At 36.0% G+C, this 25,841-nt stretch overlaps 1 protein-coding gene across 3 annotated transcripts in view; it reads right to left on the minus strand.

Moving 5' to 3' along the window:
• The window catches only part of ADGRA1 (adhesion G protein-coupled receptor A1), a 277,279-nt gene that overhangs the window by 22,220 nt on the left and 229,218 nt on the right, over window positions 1-25,841 (minus strand). For all 3 annotated transcript variants that reach the window (XM_055813568.1, XM_027788935.2, XM_013300462.3), the window contains 3 exons: window positions 21,043-21,170; window positions 19,988-20,111; window positions 12,842-12,987 (listed from right to left, as the gene is read on the minus strand). In XM_055813568.1, the coding sequence (XP_055669543.1) occupies window positions 12,842-12,987; window positions 19,988-20,111; window positions 21,043-21,170 (398 nt within the window). The remainder of the gene's footprint in view (window positions 1-12,841; window positions 12,988-19,987; window positions 20,112-21,042; window positions 21,171-25,841) is intronic.

Here is a 25,841-nt window from a genome sequence, read left to right on the forward strand (position 1 = left end):
TTTTCTGGAGATGTCTGTAAACTCATCTAATAGGAGTAAGTAGCAAGATCCTATGACTGACCACTCATACAGACAGCAAATACCACAAATTTAAGGACCATCCGTAATTAAACTATAAAAGAAATGACTACAAAAGTAAAAGACTGGGAAATAAAATAAAGCAATAAATATATCCGAACGAATTATGTGTTCAGAGATTTATAGGCATAAGTATGTGGGTAATGTTCTTGGTGAATTACCTATATCTACTGATGTGACTACGTGTAATTAGCGTAGCTAGCGGTTAAGGCATGTTGGAACAGGGTACTACTTCTTACCTTTCATACATCTTCCATAAAATTCATATAGAATATTTGAAGGTAAATCTCTGAAATCTCCAATTTCTTGGCAAATACAAATGGTCTTCATTAATCATAGTTCTCCTGCCTCCTCATCAATAGATAAAACAATAACTAGGTATCTCTCACAATCAGTAGATAAGTAAGTCAGGTATCTCATGGGCTCTGGTTTTCTTTCACAGAAAACCTAAACCAACTTTCACTTTCAGATAAACTGTTAAAATTTTGAATGATTCCCTGAGTACCAAGTGTGATCCAATAATAACAGCATCACCCCTTTATCTGAGTCCTTCAATCAATATAGGCATAAACTTAAATCTGGACATTTTATTTTGCTAAGGTATATTAAATATTATATATTTAAAATGCTTTAATAATTAACATTCCTGAGAATTTACTGAATTTTACTTGTAAGTAGCAATAAGCAATGATTTCCATCTATGAACCAAAATCTTCCTGTGATTAAATATGTGTAACTCGCAGTGATTCACTCAAAACCCGTTGTGGGTGTGGATGTTTCAGAGCAGAAGCTGGCCTAATTTTTTGTTATGTTTTAGATAGTAACATGGTACCTGAATAAAAATACCTGGAGGATCAGCAGCCACTTCCTACAAGACTCATAACATTTCCAAACACTAAAGGCATATTTGGAACACATTAGTTTCAAAGCCTCTTCTGTCAGAATTTGCTTGCATAATAAAACAGAGTTTCTTACGAGACCAACAAGGCTGTAGGAATTCAGCAGTAAATAAAGGTTTGAAAAATGAGAATACTGTTAGGAAAAATGCTTGTTTTAAGAATAACAGACTTGTAGGGCAGGAATGAACATCAAGAGGTCATCTAGTCCACTCAAAAGCTCTGAGGCAGGGTCACATTAAACTCCTATCATAACTACCTTGGCTTTATCTAATCTACGTTAACACATTGATGATGACAGTTTCCATAGCCTCCAAGGTAACCTGCTTTGTCATCTATTCTCATAGTTTAAAATAATTTTCCAATATCAACCTATTTATCTCTTACTTCAACTTAATCTTATTATTTACTGTCCCTTCTTCAATAATTTCAGATAATTTTGTTATTAATACATTTTAAACCTATTATCAATGTTCTTAACATTCATAACTAGCAGTGAGGGTCCACAACTTCCAAGTGATCTGAGTTCATGTGTTCCTTCTTTTATCATGTTTACAACTGTCACTGCAAACAAGGAGTTAGAAGGTCTCTCTAAAAAGTTTAGGATAAGCGTTTCGAACAAAATCACACAAGTCCAGAAAGTCAAGCTCTAAAAAGAATATGAGATATCATGATTTTTCTGATGGTACCACACAAATCTTTTTCATTTCCTGCCCTTTCAACTGTGGAACCTCTCAAGGGTTGTGTCTCACACACAGGGAGGTGATTTACTATCCCGTTAAGAAAGATCAGTAATAGGGTTTGAACAGAAATTACAGAAGATAGATAAGGATCGACTTTTAAAATACATGATATAGTTTTTAACTAACCTGAGTTTGCTTGTCTCTTAACTTGCTGCAGGCCAGTGTTTTTCCCTTTCCATTTCCTTTATTAATATTATAACTATCTTGGATGCCCTCATGAGTTCCACTTTCCTGTGTTAGAGGGCTGACTGATCTCCTTGAGACTTTCTACAGTTCTCCCAAGGCCTGTATGTTAGTCTGCGCTTTGTTTCAAGACTCATCCCTTGCTTAGTTTTCTTTAAAGCTTTCTTGGGACACTTTTTGGTATCCTTTTCACACTGATTCCCTGTTTTATTCTGAGTCAAACTTTCATCTCCTGATGCGCTTCTTGAACTCTTCGACTTCTCAGTTTCTATACTTTAAATTGGTCCACTGAGTTTCTCTCATTTGCAGCGTATGCTGTTTTGCACAGGCAATTGTTCAACTGCCTCTGTAAAACACAACATGTACTCACAGCACTTTATAACAATGCAAGGCAAAGGTTAAAAATTAAGAAGATCAATAGTCAGGAAATTCAGAATGCAAATTCTGAATGCCTCAGCTGTACTGGAATTGTAATTTTTTTATGGGAAAATATAAAGTTTAATGTGGTCAGTAAAAACAGCAGAGAAAAATACCATATATGTACAAGACCTATTCTACAGGTAAGACCTGCCTTCCCTCTGTCATTTATGAACCGTTGCAGGAACTCCATAGTAGGTAATTTTGATGTAATTGATCCAGAAAATTTTACTTTAACCCCAACAGTCAATGGTTGGCTTTTAATCTAACACATGAGAGCTCTATCTGCTCTGGAAGTGATTCTTACTATGTATCTTATTCTTTACCCAGAATACTAAAATTATAAAAGTTACACAGGAGAACTTTAGTTTCCCCAGCCTGCATTAACTTAGCTGCTGTGATTAATTTTTTTGTTTATGTTAAAAGGAAAAGTGATGATAAAAGTAGAAGGCAAAACTCTGAGACATTGCTGTATGAGATGTAGCTTTGAGCAATCAGCTGCCTTTCAGTCTACAGCTTAAGCACCTTACTTCTGAAAGACTATTTCACTACTTACAGCCTTAGCAGTTAAAGAACAACCAAAAGTGGTCCAAAGCCTGCTCAAAGTCCTAAACCAGTCTACTTTTATAGCATTTTGAAAATCGAATTAAAAATACTCAGTCACACGCCAGGAGGATTCAAACTTTAAACGTTCCTACTTTAAAATTGTAAATGTGATTTGCTCTTTAAGGTCTTCTCATTTGGAGTTTTTAATGAAGCCTAAGTTGAAAAGAATCATCCACATTTCCAGTAATGGGCTTCAACTGTTTAGGATGTACAAGGTCAAGGAGATCAATGGAATTATATGTGTATTTTTCCATGGTCTCTCAACTCAACACCAAGTACATTAAAATAAGGCAACTTTTCCTTCTAAGACTTTTAAGCCCTCCTTCCAAACAGGCATAAACCAGAGATTATTACACACATTTCACAGGAAATATGCATAGAATAAGTCAGGTCTGAAGCTGAATTTACAACAGTTACAATTAAATATGCCTCAGCATATTTGATATAATAAGCATATCTGTAGATTTCACTGGTCTTGTTTGTCCAAGAAATATTTTTTTATTTCCTTGCATTTTTCCATTCATTAATAAAGAAAAATATCCCAAAATGTTAAAAATTAATTTTTTAAATTAATAAAATAATAATAAGGAAACCATAATTGCTCAAAACATATATATGTGCATAAAAAGATAAATTTGGGTTTTATTGCTAGTTTATTTTAAATAACCCAGGTGCTTTTTATTGTTTAGCATTTGCTTTTGGAATCTAATAATATCTTCAAGCCAAAATCACTTTATGGAATAGTGGCAATGCATTGGTAAATGAAGACCTATGGCATGATATAATTTAAATACTTAGTGATTGTACCATACTGCAGTTACTATAGACTATTGAATAATTCTGTATTACACTATTTGGTTGTCTGCAGTGTTCTAGTTCCTGTGACATTACAGTTTATCAGTCTGCATGATATACTTCACTGTTCTTCATGTCTAATGTTTTCTTGCAACATCAGTGTTTTCATTACAGTTAAGCTGGATGTATATATACTTAAAAGTATTTATTTAAGCATATTATTTAAGTATACCCACTTAAAAGACCAGTGTCCTGTAATTGGCTCTAAGTTCCATCGTTTTCACATAACAATTTTCATAAGAAAAGATTTGTATCTAATGTGACTCTGCCATTATTTAAATAAAACAAATGCTTCAATTTTAAATTTTCTTAATAATAGAGTACAATAATCCACAATTAAAAGTCAGATAGCCTTTTCTGTCACTGTGGTGAATATTATTTCATGCAAATGGGAATGCTTAGTTCTTTGTGCATATTATGGCAATAAATACATTTGAAATTATCTTATGCATTTCTCTTTAGAGCTTTTTGGCATAATCAAGTTTAATCTATATGGCACCAGAGAATCGTATGAGAAAATATTTAGCTCTTTCAAATCTGATAAAGTTTTCTACAAAGCCCCATTGGAGTTTGAATATATTATCTTCAAGGATTTTTAGAACTTTCAAAATTTCCAATCAGCATTTTACATTTTGCCTGGAGTGGTATATCAAAGCGTGGAGTATTTTATCAGGCTTATCCTACCCTCTAACTCATCCTTTACAATTATGTATATGACTAGCTTGAATTTTAGAAAGTGTTGAGGCAAGGAATACTGTGACAAGAATTCTGAATTTCCAGGAAATACCTAGATGTGAACTCATGATAAAAGTAGCTGAAAACTCAACTTAATACAGTTCTGCAGATCAGCATGTTGCAGTTACAGCCTTTCAAACCTGAAAATATCATAGGAATCATTATAAGTCTCCCTGAAGCTCACAACTTTGCAAGCCTGCAAATGCCTAACTCATGAAGTTAATTTTTTAAATCCGAAGACCATCATTCCCTCATTAAATGACCAGGTATCACTCAGATGTCATTTTCTTTTTTGGCTATGTTTGTCAATAGCTTTAGAATTGGGGAGAATTTCAGCTGAGCAGATGCTGATACATGACTTGGTATGTTGCTTAATAGCTTGTTTACAATAAGATGACATACATTTCTTTGCAATAACCACAAACTGCTTCTTTTCATCTATACTAAGTAGCTCAGACACTGTTCTTTAAACAAAGAGGATAAAACTTCACCTTTTACCTCAACATCTCTTGAAGATCTGGTATTATTGGATTTCTACTCTGGAAAGTGTCGACATCATGTGTATCTCGGCTGAACCTTGGCAATGAAGGCATGGCAGTACAAAATCCTTTTTCTACTTTCATTGTAACATGCTCTTGAAATAAGATCAAATCATTCACTTAAAGCATTTGGGAGTGCATTCAGGTCAGATCTGAAGAATAATTTTGCCAAGCAGGAAATGAGAACAAACTTTTGAAGTACAAGTTTGAATCTTGATTCACAAGCCAGATGAAGTGAAACTAAAAGTAAAGCGGGTGGCTCTGTTACCATCTTGCTCTTAATAACAGAGTAATTCAGTCACTCACACTGAAGGCAAAGCAGCAAAGTTCTAATCGCCTCCCCTGCTTGATTCAGAGTAGGCATGAAAATACCTCCGCACTATGACACCATCCATTGGCAATCCAGTGCTGTCAGCAATGTATATTTACATGGCCTATCCCAAGCGCAACAACTTTCTCAGGGTACCACTGACAACATACTGCTATTTTGATTCTCCTTAATATTTTAATATTTTGCTTTTACTGAAAACGTGCTTGCGTAGAACAACTAATTCAAAGCTGAATTAAACATTTTCTTTGACCTAAGATAGTTTCCCCCATATAATGGAAATGCATTTAGTTTCAGGCTGAAATTGATTAAGAAGAATTCCTGAAAAAGTTTCCCTTGTTACCATTTTATACCCTTTTCCACTGCAGACCTATTTGTTACATTTCTAGCTAGCAATAAAATGGCTCAGGCTATTATCCGTGACTCTATATGACCATATATCAGCCTTTAAACAGTGATCATGTTAAATGGCTTGTAATATCAGTATGTCCCTAAAGTATCAAACCAACTTTCAAGCACCTTTAGGTTCTGCAACCCTTTGCCTCCATCTCATTCATGATGAAGAGACTTAAACTGTGGTTTTCTTCTTAGTCTTCATTTTTTTGCTATCTATAGCTTTTATAACTCAGGTGGCAGAATCTTTCTGGTGATTCTAGCTAAGGTCCCAGCATCACAATCCTTTCTGTTTGTTTGCTTTCAGATTTTTTTGACAATTTGCCTAAACTGGTCAGCTGATAAGACATAGTACAGTCTGACTGATAAGATCAGCATTTCTGGTGGTACTGTTGTATCATTAGTTGTGTTGTGTCATCTTTGAATGTCAGAGTTACTAGAATTGTCTTCAGAATACAGCCTTGTTCAAAATATAAGCTCTATAATTAAACCAAACTAAAACTTTGAAATGGCTTTTACCCTTAGATTATTTTAATATCCAAAATAATAATATACTACCTTATTTTTATGCTAAATATAAGCCTTAATCTTGGTGAATGAAACTAAAACAATAGCTGGAAGGAAAAGATGGTTTCTCTTACATTCAATTTTTATCAAATGGAAAAATTTTAGAAATGGTATTTCAGCAATATGGCCTTTCTCCTTCCTGGGAAATATGATAAGTATTGAAACAAGAAACATGGGAATGGTGACTTGCAGATAATCTGTATGAAAGCAGCTGTTACACACTGTGTTCTTTTTAGGAACTTATGGTATTGAGTGGCCTTATGAATACATGAGGATTGCAAAAACTTCCATTGTTCATTAATAAATCAAACTAATTACAGCACAACTTGAAAATTATCTAAAAATATACAATGGAAAAGATAATTTTCTAGTCTTAATTTCCAATAACTAAAATAAGAGGTGTTGATGATATCAGAGACATGAGTTAAACTTCCTGATGACTGACCCTGCCTGCATCAAAATATTCTGTCCTCTAAGCGAAGGATGCTGTCAAGTATTTTTAATTATAGCTGACTTCCTCGAGCATGGTATAGTATGGTAAAACTGTTGGCTTCCCATACCATAATTCATCCAGTTGGTGAAAACCTTATTTGCAGGGAGACATCACAGTTTCACTTTCCAATGACAGAACTGTGTCTATGTAATAGTAAACTAACAGTGAACTACACTGATCTCAGGGCTTCCAAGAATTCTGCCCTGTGGCATTTTCTGTTTATTTCAACATACACAAACTATAGAGATTTGTTAAGGAAAAGGCAGATAATCCCTTGGGATAATCAGGCCTAAATTAAAAATTTATAGAGGAGGTTTGGTATGTTCACTGGGGGAAGGAAACATGGGCTTCCATGGGTCAAGATTAGAAGAATTAATATTTAAGGGCATACCATAAAGAAGAAAACAATAGACAGTAATTGACGCTTTTCATCTGTCCTCTTTCTGTCCCTCTCTCAATCATTGTTTGATACTGGAAGACATGAATTCATGAGAGCCACTGCTAATGAAAAATGCACTAGAATTTAACTGCATTTCAGAGCTGCTGGTGTCAAGGGGACAAGTAATATCTGTGGCTGTCAGAATGTAAATTAAGTCGCTTCATATGATTCACACTCGAGATCCAGAAAAGAATGTGGCCAAGAAAATGACATGACATAGCTGGCAAATTTGAAGTTTAATAGAGAATTTGTTATCATGGTCAAACTTTGATCCCCCATTACACTGCTATTATGCTGCAATAAATTATAGCAAACTTGTAACTGATAGGGGAAATTTTCTAGACCCCGAGAGTAACAAAGATCATTTTCTGAAGACCCTTTCAACCTGAGGAAAGTTAGAAACCATTAGTTCTTTTTATTCTTGGGTTTTTCTCTGGTAAAGCATATAATAATTCTTTAAAAAACTAAATATAAGAAGTCTTTGGTCTTTAGAACTGGTTTCAGTACCTTCATTATGGTGCAAAAACATCATGTACCAATTTTCAATGACATCATGAATATTGTTGCGTGCAACTCAGATTCAGGAAATAGCCTACGTTGTTGGCAACATATTCAGCAAAAATTGCCACATCATCAGTTTGTGATGGAAGTCACAGCACTTCCAGCCAGGCTCCCTCGGTACCTGCAGTTAGGCAAATGCAGCAGTACATAGCAGTAGAGCCATTTGTGCCTATGACATGGCTTCCAGCTTGTCAGAATTGAGATCAGTCATCTAAATGTTCAGCCTGAGACAAGCAGGGTTAACACTGTGAACAAAGCAGATGCCGTGAGCCCTGTGGAATCACACAAGTCTGTAAAATCTCCTCACTGTGAGGCACAAGGCTCATCACAGGACTGGCTGACCCAAACCAGAGGAGAGGGTCTTCCTGGGTTTCAAAGTTTAGCATGGTTTCTCCTTTTTGCAGGGGAAGAATTTAACATAATTCAGTGTCACACGGATACTTAGCTACTGTTTAGCTGGATACTACTGATTAATGTTGAGGCAGCTGAGAGAGAGAGATACTGAGCCAGGGAATGACTGTGGACAGCTGCTGCTGCGTTTGCAGGAGAGGGGGAGTATGCAAGTGGAGCACCATCGCATCTTGCACATCCATGTGATCAGGGTGTAGGTTGTTAGTCATATCTACACCACAAACACAGCCCACGAGGAAGACCCCTGTTGTTGATACTTCCAAAACATCACTCAGTACTCTGGAGTTGTATGGGTTATGTACAGAAACTTACCCCTACACAAGCTCATATAGAATAGCAGACACGTACACACATGTGCACGTACACACCTGTTAGTAGGTGTTACAGTTCGACCGAACCTCTTCAGTTCTCACCTGCTATTTCTAGGTCTGCTCTGTATGCAAGTTAAAGGACAGTTTCTATAAAACAGTTGGGACATTTCGAAATACATGAAATATGCCAACAGCTTTCTCATTCTAAAAATGGTACTTAAAGTTTAAAATCATGTAAGGTTCAAAACAGAGCATGGGATTGAAGGCAGTGGTATTGACTGTAGGTGTCCTGAGTGTGATGCTGAAAACCGATTTGCCTGAATTATGATCTTCCCAAAATTCTCTATGTTAATTTTAATAACCATAATACTAAGCCTAGTACTTTGAAAACGAAGGGAAGGACAAACAATCCATTCCTAAACTGCTACTACAGCTAGATATACAATTTTTCTAAGGCAGTGCATGATGTACTTTTCCTAGAAGCCCCACAACTTTAGTCAGAACCTTTTAAAAAGCTTATCAAGATACATTACATAATACACAATATGAATTTCAGCAGAGACAGTGACATCACCTGTTAGCCACTTTGTAGTTGACTCTGCAACCTTATTTATCCACATTGATGTTTTTTCATGACAGATATAGGATATCGGGCTCTCTGTATCTGAAGTTCACCATATTAGTTACCTTGCAAAGTGTGCATTGACTAAGAGGATGGAGGAAATTAGGAGACATATTTGTACCTAACCTTGAGATAAAAGGTAACTTAATTACCTGTCTCCCTAACACCAGTCTCTGGCCCAGCTGGCGTGTAGTTATCTTTTTATTTTAAATGTTTACAGTGCAATTGTGCTCAGTAGCTATCTTATTCAAAATGACAGTAGTCTGATTTTTTTCTGTCTTTTTGGAAAGCAGTGATTTTAACAGAATATTTTTCAGAAATATTTTCTGCTTGGTCAGTACTGTGCACTGTCTGATCTGTGCACAGAACATCACATGAAAAATGCATGCACGTATCAGGTACAAAACCTAATACTATCTGTGCCTCAGCTTGAGCTGATGAGAAGTTTTGTGCATTGCACGTAATAGCTGAATCTTGCACGCCCCTTTGTCTTTGCTGGCAAAATGTGACTTCAGATGATTCAGAGGCCAAACTCTGCCAGGTGTAACAAATGTCCACAGAGGATGAATGGATAGAATTATTTATTACTATTAATGCCAGGAAGTGTATTTTACAGGAAGTCATTTAATTATCTGTTGAAGTGCTAGGGTTCAGCATTTCAATACATAAAACTCAATGATGCATTAATTTAATCCACCTCCTTAGCATCTAGGCACATTTAGTAAAAAATGCAGGAATTGTTACAGTTGGTTCCAGTCATCAGAGTGATAGGCCCTGACAGCTTTAACTCTATAATTAACAGATAATATATATAATGTATAAAATATATAGTACATAACATATAACTATATAAATTATTATATGACGTGATTAATTTATAAAAAGAGGCACTATTCGAAATCAGATTGCTATGAAAAACAAGTTTCAGTAAAATTACACTGCAAAAAGATAGCAAGTTTGATCACTGTATCTAGAACACAGAAAACTAAGACAGAACCACAATTTTACATAACAGGATCCAAAATCTTGCCACAGTTCAAAGAAAACTAGGAGTAAAAGATCAAGTGTACCTCATGTGTCTCACTTCTGCAAATGAATACACAAATAGCAGGCAGAGAAACTGAAGCAACTGTTACAAGCAAACGTCTTCTCCTACTAACAGGTAAGGGTTCCTTTGAGATATTTTGGTAGTTATTTTCACTATTTCAGCTACTTTTCAGAGTGGTTCAAGCTCCTTAAAAAGTGGTAAATTCTATGTTACAGATTTATGTATTGATTTTTGGCAGTAGTCCCCACTCACTGACTCAGAAAAGATATTCTTATGCCTCATACAGCAAGTGCATATACAAGGAATAGAAAACTCCTCATATGTGAACTGGAAACCCAGTCTATCATATACATCCATTACCAGAAAAGACTGAAAGAGAACACCAAAGCATACAGTTCTTGCCAAACACATTCATATATTTGTGTTCAAGAAAACTAGGTATACAGGCAGGGCTTACTGAAAAACTACCTCTTGCTTAAAAATGTCTTGCAGACCCTGTTAAATGCTTCCTAGCACCGATGGTCCTGCCATATGAAAAAAAAAGCATAGCTCAATCTCCATTTGAACAAATTTTATATTGTTTAGCTATTTACTGGTATCAAATGACTACACTGAAATATAATAATCTTAAATGGATTTTATGGAAATATTATGATACAGAAAATTTCTGATTTTAATTTTATTAAAGCCATGAAAGTTAAGATGCCCATAAAAGTGATCGTTATCATTCCAAAAGAACAACAATTACTAATTATGAGTTTGGCATTTTCTTGCTTAAAGCAATTTTTAATTTTCCGTATACTATGCCCATTTTCTACATGAAATGAAATTGATCCTTACTACTTTGAATCTAGTACTAACCATTATGAGTCATATTAGACATTTCAGTGTCTGTGTCTCTAGGACATACGGTACCCTGAGTGAGAGATATAACAGAATAATTTTACTTAGCTATTAAACAATTATACCCATGTTTTCTTACAGCTAAAAGGTTTATAATTTCTATTACTAAACCTAAAATATCTATTGGGTTTTTTTTCACTATCTGAGAACCTCAGCATGTCAAGTACAATGAAGATTCCAATTAATCTTCTCTGTAACCTGATTTTCTGTTGTTTTCCGACTCAAACAAGATTTGAATTTGAGGAACATACACTATACTGGGTCTATGTACCCTGTAACAATTTTCTACCTTAATAGCCATACTGGAGCATTTGAAAATTGTCAGTTATTTATCTTGCCATGAACTAGTAGCCAAAGAGTAAAACTATCATCTCTGAAGAATGGTACAGTAAACCATGGATTGCAAAGTCAGGCACTGGCAGTGAAAGTATATCCTCTTGCTTACACCTAACAAAGCTAATGTTCAATATGGGCCATCCTTTCACTATACAAATTTTATGTTAAATTTAGTCAATTTCATCTCTAGAAAAAATGTTTTAAAAAGAAGAAAATTAATCAAATTAATAAAGATTTCACTCAGCAGAATCAGACAGCAAAATACAATTCATCTTCCTATGGACTTTTAACAAGTTGTGATAACCTCACAGAGCCATCTGTAAGTGCTACTCAATAAACATTCTGTGTTCAAAATAAAATAAGCTAAGTCTGTCTAAAGGAATACACCAATCTGGATTTTTCACAGCAAAGCCATGAAAAGTAGAATTCATACTTCCTGCCCCTCACTATAAGACTAAGGTCTTTACCTCAATTGACTATTCAGGTTTTTCCATGGGCCGTAGGGAAAGAGAGGCAACCTCCATAAGACAACTCTTCCTGTCCTCAGAGAAACATCCAAGACACATGGGAAGAATCGTTCTCTGGGATTTTTTCTCTCTCTCAGTCTCCCTCCAAAATCTATACAGGGACACTAGATAACATTGGCTAACATTTAACTTTTTGATAGCTAAATTCAAGAAAGATGAATCCATCTTCTCACTCATCCAGCCTTTGGTTGGAAATCTTAGTTTATGGTCAAGTTGCTTTCCCCCCTCACCCCGTGCAGACCGACTACTTGGTTTGAAGTTTCAGCATCTCATTGGCACCTAGTTAAAATTCTTACTGCATTACACCTGCCATGCTCTCAGAGACACGTACGTTAGTCTGCTCCATCTAGAAAGCTGATAGGGAGTCCAGACTTTCAGTCGCTCCTGTAATAGCATTAGATCTCTGATGTGGAATGAGGAAGGTTGCTATCAGGTTGCTAGGCAATCAATACAAGTGTGGGCAAGATTTACAGCAGAACAGATAAGGGTAAAGGGAGAGTCATTATAGCGTAGTTTCTGATGATTAAATAATGCCTTAACCCGGAAGCAAGCCAGGGTTTTTTCCTCCAAAAGAAACCAACAGAAACATTGGAATTGTTCCTGTTCAGATAAAGGTATCTGAACGTAGCCAATACCATTTCTGCATATTGCCATCTCATGAGTAGAGTTTACTATTAGCATACAATAAATATGCAGATTTTTATATACCCCTGACTCAATTCTTTATGGATCCTATTTACTGACTGTAAAAGGTAAAGAATACAGAAATGGAAGTGTGAAATTGTTTAAAATTTGTATGCTTTAGGAATACATTAGAAGAAAAAAAAAAAGCATAACTAATATTCCATACCTGAGTAGTGGTTGCTTTGGATAAGAAGGTTGGTCACTGTTTTGGCATGGCTGAGGTTTTTTTGTGACTTGCTTATAAATATTCCTGGCAGTTACTCCAATCCATAGCATAGTAGAGAGTGTAGAATAATGTAGTACTATGCCAACCTAGAAAAGAGTGGACATTAAACACATCAGTAAATGGATCAGTAAAACAAGACTTTTAGAAAAATCTTACTGCACAAGCGTACAAGAAAACTGATCTTTTTAAACTGAATTTGTAAGTGCATCCATTTTTACTTTCTCTCTGGTTATTTCTAACCAGGGAAAACATTTTTTAAAAAGCAGATTAAATCTGTTGTTTCCTAGAATCATAGATAATATCTGTGATACCAGATGATACGTTATGAAACTAAGACTGTAAAGATATTAATTTTCCAAGAACCTGATTAATGACAACTATTTACACCTGGATTTAAAGTGATGTAAAACTTAAGTTTGTGCTGCAAGCTGTGTTAGTTTATCATGACAATGCAGTTTAAAAATTAATGAGAGGTCAAAATTTTACTTGCTATTACGCTACTATTTCCTTTCATTTTTCAGGAATATCCCTGAATATCCAGTTCCCTCAGCTGTATAGAGCCAAGGTTGACTTCTTGTAATGGGATCAGTACTATTTGCCTAAACCCAGATTATTTTCAGACATATTTCAAGGAACTTATAAACTTGGCCATACAATTTTTAAAATTAAAGTGACAGGTCTAGGCATCCTCCCTTAAAGGCAAATACAAACTCTCAATAGTGTTGTTATATTTTGTCTCCAAAAACCTGGTGTGTTTATCATTGCATGTAAAATAAAGTGCAAACACCTCTAAAATACTAACATTTTTGTTATGTTAGTAATTGTTATTCATTACTATGGAAACAGTAATTGGAATTTTATCCAATCTCCAATGCTTTATTACACCAGCCAAGTCTCCATCTGATTATATAAAATGAGGTTACCTTTGAAGCAATAACCTGACATTTTGCAGTGACAAGTAAAATATTGCTATAATTGGAAAGCACATAAATGTTTAAGGAATACAGAGAACTGCTGAATAAAGCTAACACAAATCTATTATAACGATTTATTTGAACCAGTGTTCATTTTTGCTCAACTTAAAACAAAATAATTGATGGGTGAAGAAAAAACGTTCCATTAATTTTGTTTACATTTAGTAAAATAGCACAAAACTTGAAGATAGCAGCAAATATCATCTACAGAAAACCCTTTGTAATTTTCTCTGGGACTTGTCTGACACATTAGACAAGGGAGTATAAAGCCTTCATAGCTGTTGTTGCTCGAGGTAAAAGAAGCAGAAATAAGAGAATGAGACAAGTTTGTATCATCAGCTGGCAGATGTTGCCAGTTCAGTGGCTAGTGCTGTCTGGACTTCGTTCATATGCAGCTTGCAGCATTTTCTGTAGGGACGCAGTGAATATGACTATGAGCTAGAGGTCGGAGTGAAGGAATAAGTCAGGAGGGAGAGGAGAAAGGGGGAGAAAAAGGAGGTGGGAGCCATGAGAAAGAACTGGAAAAATTCTAGAGCTTTGGTTTCTACACCTCCTTCTCATTTCAGCAGAGCAGTGCTACTATATATTCTGTCATTATCCTGCCCAAGTATGCCAAAGAATCCATAAGAATATGAACAGCAGGGATGAATTCTATGGGAGAAGGCACATGCATGTGAAATTTTGACAACATATACAGCCCTATATACAGAAATGATCACCCACTTAAGTGAACAAGATTCCTAAAAATAGTACAATAAAACAATTTTATTGAACTTTCAAGGACACGACTGAACTGAAAACATTGTTGTGCTACACCTTAGTCACATTACTTCACAGTGTGCTCATATTTCAGCAACTTAGTTCCTTCTGATGTATGGACAAATTGAACAAACACAGGCAAGAGACAGAAATGTTACCATCTTCTGTACTGACTCTTTAATAATATGTCTCTTTCTCTTAAAAAAAATAAAATAAATTTGCATTTCGTGCTTAAAGGAAAAGAGGATATATCCTCATGATACAGGACATCCTTATGACTGACAGATTTGAAGGACAATGGTGACAATTGAGATAAAACATACATGACACAACAAAACCGTGGAATTTGGAAGGGTGCACTGAGCTGTTATACTAATTTCCAAAGGAAAGGGTTACCCTTTTCTCTGTGTAGTGATGATTTTATTTCTCACTTCCTATCACTAAATTTACTTTCTGGACTAGAATTTTTGCTGTTATTCATCTACTAATAATAATTAGTAAAAAAATGCCTGTCACCTCATCTTGAAAATTCAGTGTTTCAGAGTGGTGGACTTTACTCTCTGCCTCTTCCTCCCCCCTATCTCCACACTGAAAGTCACGCCACGGAGATGCATTTTCCTCACTGTTGCACATAGGAGCTGTGGCTGCATGCTCTTGTGTCTCCTTCAGTGGGATCACCTCTTTCTAGCTCTCTTAAGCTAGGAAGACATCTGAGCCCTATGCTAGAAACACATGAGATACCAGCTCGTGACTTGGAAGGGCAAGACAAGGCTTAACAGAAAGGGGAACAGGACAAAGATAGTTTTGTTCAGTAAACTCTCAATTTTGTTAGTAAATGTAAACCTTAGGTTTATGCACTAAAGGTCCAGGGTACAAATTTATCTATGTATATCTTGTTACTGGATTTGTGCCTCCGTAAAGCCTAAGAGGACAGTTAATAGATACAAATTAAATACCCAAGTGTTCACTTAAAACTATAATCACTAGAACTTTTGAATTTCACATAAAATGTGTGGGAAGGGTCAAGTTTTCCACACAGAACAAAGGATTATAATTGAATATATTAGTGATGACCTTTATTCATAAGAAGGTTTTCCACTGGCAGGCTAAATGGTACAGAAAGAACTGTCAGGATGTATGCATTGAAGACAGCATTGCACCTAAAGCTGTTTAATAACCACAGTTATATGGTGAAAATTTTCCCGTTTTCTTGGACTCGTTTTTTCCATGTCCTGTGTTCTTAGAACTCTTATCTTTGGGAATAAGCACCAGCCTACTGAACAGAAAATTACACTTTTCTACAGTAAGAAGATGCTGTCTGTATATGTTCCTTCAATACATTTCAGTACTTTAGAGGTAACTTAAGTTCCAGACCAGAATGCACATTTATGCAAAGCATTTTGTCACAAAAAACTCTCTTGATCAGCTTTAACTTGAACACAAATTCTTTGTTTTCCCATAGTTTAATTTCATTTCTTTTTCTTCAGTTGTAATCATATTTCAGATAAGACTGTCCTTCTTCAGCCAGTTCTACTTAAAGAAGGATATGGATATATATGACATCCCGATTAAACTACTAATCCTGCCCTGAAAGTGATTTTTTTTTCAGTGAGATGAAGGGATTCAGGAATTTCTCTGCAGTCTGTAACACCACTAGATGTGAATATTTCATGATCTTAAAACACTTAGCCTTAGAACAACCCCGTGCTCCCTTCACAAGTAGAAAATTTAGAGCAAGAAGTTCAGATCCACAGATCAGGTACCTGAGACTAGGAAGGGCTGGTTTGGCATGCACATCTAACTCCATAGCGTGCAAAGTCTTTAGCCGCCTCAGGTTGCTGCTAGTAAAAGTTTCCAGCCACCTGAAGTCTTGCTTGTGCCTATGACAACCTGTTCCTGCCTCAGCAGAGCTGAACAGTGCAGCACCTTTCTCAGCAAAGACCACTCAAGGACTCTTGAATAGCATTTGTCACTTCAGACACCCTAACTGGCAAACTTGGTCACAGCACTTAACTTTACACCCATTCTTTAAAAAAAAAAAAAAAAAAGCTAGAGTTGAAAGAACTGCTCTTTCCTCCCTCCTTCTATAGTTTTTCTATCTACCACTTCCACCCAACTATGTGGTGCATAGTTCTAGGACCTCCTTAATTTAACAGGATTCAAAACCAAATTCTGGACTTCCAAGAATAGTACTCTGACTTCTAGGCTACTGGTTAGTATGGAATGGGCTTCACCTTTCTTGCTGAAGATTTACCGCCCTATAGAAAGGAATTCACAAGCACCTTCACATATGACACTCATATGACATATGACACTGGCTCTGATTGAGGCCATTCTGCCATTCCTAACACAACATTTGCCTTGCATAAAGGATTTTTCCATAAACTCAAGACTCTGAATTCTACAACAATAGTCGGCATTTAGTGACACCCAGAATCAGATTTGTGGGTAATCTAAACAGTCTGCAGATATAACCTCATTCACACAGGAAATCTGTGAAGAAATCCAGTCTTCCAGACCAGCACTCTAACATCAGTTCTCTCTATAAATCATAAAGACTGCATAGAATACACAAGTGAGACTGTCTATACAAAATACTCTCTGAAACAGGTAAGCAGGTTTAAAAGGGAATTTTAGATTTTTAGATTCCAGATAAAAATAAATATCTTACCATCTCTTAAAACACTTTTTTTTTTTTTTGTAATTATTTTGCCTTCAAGGGCACATGAAAGTTCTTCCAGCTATCTATAATAGAAAAATGGGTCCATTTCCATAGCATTACTTCTTGCTGCTTAAAATTAGCCTGGGACAGCTCATTTAGAGGGAGAAGGTGATCCAAATGAGTTACTTTAGAACCACCTTTCTTGGTTAATTATGAAGGATAAAAATTAACTCAGTCTATTATTTCCCTTGGGTAAGGATGTTGCAGTGAAATTTGTGTGGAAGTTTTAGGGATAATTGCAGTAAGAAAGGTGGAAGTTCACTGGCTTTGACACCACATTTCAGTGATTAGGACAGAAAATGCTTGCACTTGAAATCTCCCCTGCACTCAGGAAACAAAAAGTGTAAATTACATTGCAGCAGGGTGAAACTGTGTTTTGGATTGTAGCAGATGGAAAGATGCCTGTGCTATTGCAACACTGATGGTGTTACACATGGAGTATAACTAATATTTTAGTGCTGCTTGAAGCAGTAGTATTTTCACAAATATATTTTTAAACCCTAACATCATTTTTCCCCTAGAACTGGAGTGGGGGGGGTGGGGGGGGTGGGGGGGAGAAAAAAGAGAAAGAGACAAAAATTACATTTAGTGGACACACAAGCCCAAAATAACCATATAAATATAGCTTTTGGTAGGCTGGGTAATTTAAAGAATTGTTGTATTATATACTCAGGAGGAGTGCTGTCCACCCCACCACTGCTTACACAAGCTAAGGGAAACATTAAAATATGTGAGCTTCTCGGGAAACCATTACTAGGTCTGACCTCACTACCTCCTAGCTTTGGCACGCTGACTATTAATTGATAGAGTAACCACTCAGGGTTATCACAGGAGGAGACAGGCACTGGGACTCACAAGATTTTGAAAAATGTTGCTGTCAGCAGGCAAGAAAGGGGCTGTGGTGGGGTATAATGTTCTGGGAGTGAACAGTTTTTCTGTCTGTTACCAGCTATAGGAGCCTTGTCTTAGATTGTTTGGACCGTTGGATCCATTAGCCCTACTTAATTGCATAAGACAATATCTACCAGGAACCAAAGGACTGTGTGTGTATTGCGTGTCCTATATCTTGCCTATGCTTTAAATGCTGCTGCTATTTTTTGTTGATGTAGCAAGCTGTCAGGTAAATAAAAAACCTTACAAAATTGATTAGAATGCATATGTGAATGGGTCCATTCAGTTTCCCTAAGTGCGTATATTTCCCAGCAGCTCAGGGTCTGGCCCTATACCATAGCAAGAAACAGCTGTCACTGATAATGCATTTTATGCAGATACCCCTGTAGTTCATGTGTTACTCATAAGAGATTATTAATAACTCATTTATCTCAATCATTTTTTCATTATCACTGTTAATACTGCATTGTTACCACGCAATCTGCAAAGTAAATAACCAGATAATGATTGAACAACAGATGGTCATTTGTGACCATGTAATTGCATAGCCCTACAAACTAATCTGCTACCCTCACTCGCAAAGTGCAGGTAAAGACAATGGTAAGTTATATTTCAATTTTCTAGAACTCACAAATTTATTATGATGCAATACACTAGATATTGGGAGATATTTAGCTTAGAATAATCTAGTGGAACCTGTGTCATTTAAAGGAATACCATGTAATATGCATAGGTAGACTTTGCATGTAGGGCATTAGAGGTGCTTACACACCTACATGGGCTGTTTATTGAAAGTCATGCACAAGTATACACAAAAAGATTCCAAAGCATTTCACTGAAAATTAGAATGATAACTCTTACACTAGTTATGCAAGTTTTGCAATGACTCTGCTGCTGGCTGGCAACTCTTGCTCTTTACACCCGTTCAAGTCAACCAGAAGAACCAGATTAGTGACAGGCAAAGTATCTGGGAGAATGTTGGCTTAATAAAGTGCTTTACTACAGGTAAATACCTAGGACATCCATGAGATCTGGAGTGCTTCTATAAAATCCAAGAGGAAGAAATATTTAAGACAAATTGCAACATGACCTCATCAGGCATTACAGAAGATGACTGAAATGGCTCTCTTTAACATTGTACAGACACAGCCTCTATATTCAGAGCAGCTGAAGCCATGCCCTCTCTGTGCATCTCACAGCACTACATCCCCAGAAAGGATGAAGCAAGAGATGTGAAATAGTCCAGCAGTGCAAACAGGGGTCCAAAAATCACAAGGGTACTGGTCTGCTGTGTCTCCTTTGCTTGAGTTGTAATTACAAGACACAATCATACTATAAACATTACGCTGCCCAAGTGTACATTTAGGAATCACCCAGTGAAGCCAGGGCCACCCTCAGGCAAATGGTATATGTATTACAGAAGTGCAGCAGTAATTTTAGTTCCACACATTCAATTCGAAGATCAGAAAGGACACAAGTATTTGGGAATCGTAGTTTTCAACTATCTTGTAGAACAGAGAAATATTATGATTTCCAGGGATTTTTTTAAACTAAGGAAATCTGAGCTGCAGAGAAGCTAGTGATTTAGTCAGCCTCTCACAGAAACTCAGATGACTTATCCTGAAGAACTTAAGATCCAGGAACAATCAATGAAAAGAAAGAGAACTATCAATATTATGATAAAAGACACAGTTTCAGGTTTTCATTCTACTAGTAACAATTACCAAGGCAGATACTTACAGCCTGACATATAATTGGATATTTAATGCGATTGATTCCACCAGCAAAAACAGCAAACGTAAGAGCAGTATGGAAACAAAAGTTGAGAAGCATGTGCCATCCTTTTCTACTTATTCGGATTGTGCTGTTGAAAAATCACATTTTAAAATTAAAACCCAACATATTTATTATGAAAATTACAATTTGGAAAAAATGCTTAGTATGATAGAATTAAATTCTCTGATTCTTGAATAGCTACTTAGCAATCTACCTATAGGACAGAGTCTGATGCATACAGCACTGAAATAAATGGTACAAAGGTACAATCAATGGTAAAAATTGTAGTCTATTGACAAAGGTCTACTGACTTAAGGTTTCCCTCATCAACTCAAGCATTTAAAGTAGTGTAATAAAAGCAAAAGGCTTATTGCATAGATTCAGATATGCAGAACTTTACAAGACATCTCTAAAGGATTAAATGGAAGCTGAAGATCAGAAGTCATTGCATTAAGTTCACTTAATTAATATTTAGCAGCTTCTACAGTACAATACATTCCTACCATTTTAAATTGCTAATGGTCTTTAACAGAAGTATGTAGTTAAGATGGCATTTATATAAATCTTTCATATAAAGGAAAAGACAAGTTTTATAAAACCAAGAAGATTTAGAAGTCAAAGAAAGTTTCTTTTCCCCAATGATAGTTACCAGTCTTTCAACCAAACCTGGTCTTAGGAGCCAATACACCAGTGGAGCTGTCCAAAGTGCTGCTCAACTGGAATGTGCCAGAAAGCAATTTGATAGTGCTCCTGGTTTTATATTGAATTGTGAAGTTAAAAATCTTAGCAGCAGCGTGTGGACTATTTAGACATAAGTCTAAGGAAAGATACAGCTTGGGAACAGCTTTAGAAAGGTCGTTTTTTTAATATATTTCTCTGGTGTAAATCCCATTGCTGATACTAGTATCCAACAGTAATTCAGATAATTTTAATTAATCTTTTCAGTGACGTTACAAAAAATAAAGTTTGTCAGCAAAATTCTGACCATTTAACACAAGTGCTTAAAATGGAATTCTTACCTGTGATGGACAATGTAGGTGATAATGGAAGCAAAGAGGCACAACAACATAACTGCTGTACATGCGTATACCACAGGGTGCAGAAACTCCCCTGGGTACTGGGGGAAAGACAGCACTGTCTTAAAATCCTAGGAGAAAACAAAGTGATTTAACATTGTTAGGCATGTGTGAAACTCTGAGACTTCATTTCAATATGTCCTGTCATTTCTAGCTGTTCCCTTTCAAGAGCAGGAAAATAAGATGATGAACTTTTTATGTAGATATAGTTCATGAATTTACAATAACATCAGACTGCTCTTTTCTCATCTGCATACACTTTGCAAGAAAGAAATTAACCTTTTTGTACAAGCAGACATATCCTAATTGAAAAAAAAAGGTCTGAAAACATACATAGAATATTACATTTTCCAGGCATTAGCAATATCTGTTCCTTCTGATAACATGAACTTTATGTGTGTATTCTACTAGGATATTAAGTACAAAATATCAAATTACCATAAAGGTCTCTGAATGGCATATACATGGCTGCAGAAGAACCACTCGAAGAAACAAAAGCCATGAGAATACACACAAAATATCAACTGACTTGCTCCTATATTCAAATACAATTCCCAGCTGATACACTTCCTTTGACCCAGTGACCTTCACACTCGGTTGCAAATACTCTACTATCTGAATCAATTCAAAAACCGCTTGACAGCTATATTAACAGCAGAGTAAAGATCCTCACATTCCTTTTGGACCTGCTAGTGCCTGCTGACACAATTTTTCATGAAAAACATAATGAAAAACTATTAATATCTTTGTAAAACTAACCATATCAAATTTCCCATTCTAAATTAAGTAAGAAATAATAGGAAAGCTAAATCTGCAGGTGTGATGGATGGAAAGCAGAAGGAGACCATTACAGCAAAGAGTATGTCTTCAGACTACCTGAATTAATCCAAACATTAGAGGTTCACAGTAATACATTAAGCCATATCTGTCTGTGGCACTAGAGTTCTGCAAACAAGTACTGTAAGTTAGATGTGTAAATGACCACCTGAATGCAAAGAAAGTGCCGTTTACATGCCAGTTTCCATGTGCAGTGGCACTAACTGCACACACAAAATGAACATACACCCCAGCACAGAAAAAGCTAAGATCTGAAAAAGCACTGAATATGACAATCCAGCAAGCTAACACTGAAAATGCTGGCATACATTTAAAAGACTTTTTTCTTATTTATCAATTTTAGGTTCCCCTGGAAGACATTCAATATTACTTTCCTGAGGTGAAATCTCCCCTTTGGAGACTGGGGCTGTAATGGTAATACATTTTTTTAGTCACATTTGCATGCAGAGAGCTGATTTCCAGCACCATTATTTATGGATATGAACTTGTCCATGTACAAGCAGCTAATGTTCATGAGTATATGCAATTATTAAATTGGGGGAAAGCTACTGTTCTGTTTACCTTTTAGAAAGGTCCTTACAAGTAACAAATGCCCTAGTAGTCATTATTTTTCTTCATACTAGCTTTAAAGTTCCTAAGATTGATTTCACCAGTTCCTCCAGATGCATATTAATGACAGCCCTAAAATAGAGCAGCTTACAACATAAATGAAAAAACTATCAAAATGAACAAATAATGGTTGACCAACACGGCAAATATATGTCGTCACATCCCATTTCACTTCAAATACATTCCCAGCTTGCAAGTGTACCTCATTTACATCTTCTCAGTCACCAGCTTGTCCCACAGAGTCCTCTCTTGGCCCTGCCCAGTTCACCAAGACTCAAAGTCAGAGGTGGAGTCCCTTGTCGCAGAGGTACTCTTATGCTGTCTCCTAACATCTCTTGCTACTCTTCCCTCAACCACAAGTGAAACAGAAGAGGAAAAGAACTCTGTCTTTTGATGTGGTAGCTTTTTAATATGACAGACCTATATTCTTGAGGTCTTCTGATTTTTTATTTTTTTTTTTAGTGTGCATAAATATACATTCAGGATATTGAATTCAGGAATTTCAAATAATTCTTTAAAAGTCCATTTGCTCAGAACTGCCACTGAACCTTCACAAAAACACCCTTTTTTTGACCATCTTTTCTCCCATGTTTTTATTTGCATCATATCCTCATTAATTCTTTTACAGAATAAATTTCTTGAGGTACACTAGTATTTAGCAGAAATGTTCAGTACAATTTTGGCTCATATTACTAGAGTAGTAATGTAAATACTGGAAAATTTAAATAGAAATACTCTGCTGAAAATGATAAAACATTTACTTCTAGCTCTTACTGATATAATCATATTTTGGTATGCCAAAAGTACACTTTGTCATAATTTTACATACACACTTGCTTCATTTCTGTGCATTAAGAATACTGTTACTGTAACTAATATAGTAGCAACAGTGTGGTTATTTAAAGAAATAAATATCTTGGATCTTTCTGAAAATATACTCTGAAAAGTTATCAAAATTGTGAAAAAGGAAACACAGTGAAGCTACACGCTTATGTAGAAAAAAAATATGAAAGCAGTTTTACTTCAGGTAGCATCTTTCAGTGTGCTAAAGAACTAGCTTTTAACAGTGTAAATGCAAGGATCAACCAATCACTGTCTGAACATCAGTATAAAAGCTAATGCCATATGTCCTACAGGGATACAGCCATTTTGCCTGCAGAAGAATAAAGAACAATCAGCATCTTAAAACTAATTCAATTTTAAAATATTCATTTTTTACAATTACCTCTTTCCTAATCTTCTACAGTAAATAAGTGGTAAAACTTTTGAGTATCACAATGCATTATTGCCAATGTAGAATAGCCTTTTTAAGAGTTTTGTATATTGAAAACTGATTTAATTATAGATATAATAAATATATCTGGTCTGCTTTTTGATGATAATATAACCTTATTGATCTGCCAGCCTCCCCTGAGTAATCCTCTGGGGAAGACAGCATGCAGGAAAAAAAAGTTACTTTTATTTAATGCTGTATGCAAAGCACCGTAATTGTATGTTACTTTTTACAAAGGTGGGTTTGATTTTGTTTCCTAGAGGGGATTCAAACAATGATGATATTGGAAAAATGGCAGGGATTATCTACAGGAAAATGAATATACACAAGACTTTGACCATTACATCCACAACTACAAGGCCAGTAAGATGTTGTCTAATGACAATCCGTCATTCATTCACCCGTCTAAGAAGGAGTGAAACCAGCTTCTTTCAGCTGTAAAATGCCACCATAGTAAATGAGGCACAATAGAAACTAGTGATGGAAATTAGTGACAGAAAAGACTTTCTATCAGCTATTTCATCCAACAGTCAGATTTATAAGAACATCAGAGTACAAATGGGACTGTTTCAGCTTTACTTGAGATTTCATTCAAAAAGTCAATGGAAACAGACACATCTATACTGGTCAGTTAATACTCAATATGAAAGTATAAAGAGGTATAGACAAATTACATACCCAAGGCAGCCCTGAGACATCTAATAGCAGACGCTGAGAAAGCTGAAGGAAAGATACAGTGAACTAATACTAAATATCTGGTACTTTCACAAAATCCCAGCTGCTAAAAACAATCTAGTTTGTGTTGTAAATTTTTGTAATCTATATACTTACATTGACAAATTAAATATTTATTTTTAATATATTGATTGTAATAGCATGACGTTAGAAAGTATAGTCAAACTGGTTTCTGTGTTCAGAGTAAGACAGTTGAAATTGTTTTCCCCAAGGAAGTAATATCCAAGCACCACAGAGATTTAGAAACACAAGTGCATTTGCACAATCAAGTATGTAAGAATTAGATTCCTATTTGTATTTAGACTCCTCCTACTTAAACAAAACAAACTAAAAAATTAGGTGCCAAATATTACAACGTTTAGGAGCCAGAATATGGAAAGAGTTGGGTCTCTACGGAGAGCTGAAAACACTGCAACGCACACTCAGTTGATGTGCTGGAGGGGACTGCTATTTGGCAGGATCTCAACAGCCTGCAGGAATGGGCTTACAGGAACCTTGTAAAGTTCAGTGAAGAGAAATAAAAAGTTTCCTGTCTTTGGGACAGAGTAACCCTGACAGCAGTACAGGCTAGGGGACAGCTGACTGGAAAAAAGCTTTGCAGGAAAGGACCAGAGGGTCCCAGTGAACAGTAAATTGAAAGCAAGGCAGTGGTGAGCCCTTGTGGCACCTAAGGTGAAACACATATTGGGCCATATTGGCAAGAGTGCAGGCAGCAGGCTGAGGGAAGTGATTATTCCCTTCCGTTCACCACTTGTGAGACCAAATCCCAACTAGTGTGTTCAGTCTGGGGCACTTCAGCGCAAGAAAGACATTGATGAATTGGAAGGAGCCCAGCAGAAGCTACCAAGACAATAAGATGGCTAAAGACCTGGATTCTAGGTCTTTAACTTACATCTCCTGCCTCCTAAGACTGGGCCCATTTTACTGAGCTCCTTTATAGTCTGGATCACTCTGTCCTCTGGTTGAAGCTGCACCACAGAGAATGCAAGATCCATTAAGCCAGTAGAAAGCACAAGCAAACAGAAAGAGCGAGCTTGAGCCAGAGGCTTGATTTGTTATAAAGTTAGTGTGTTTTGAAGGAGACAAGCCTAGATTTTTTGTCCCCAGTAACAAGCCAGTTTATGCATTTTATAAAGCAAATAATACATGTTATTAAGTGTAATTTAATAAAAAGTAGATGTAATCCAAGGATAAAGGAGTAAGAGCCAGATCTTGCTCTTATGAGTACTCCAATTCCAAAGCTTTATGCAAAACACTGGCACATTCAGGAATATTCTGAAAAAAGCAA

The sequence above is a fragment of the Falco peregrinus genome, chromosome 1, assembly GCF_023634155.1.
Source record: "Falco peregrinus isolate bFalPer1 chromosome 1, bFalPer1.pri, whole genome shotgun sequence".
NCBI lineage: Eukaryota > Metazoa > Chordata > Aves > Falconiformes > Falconidae > Falco > Falco peregrinus.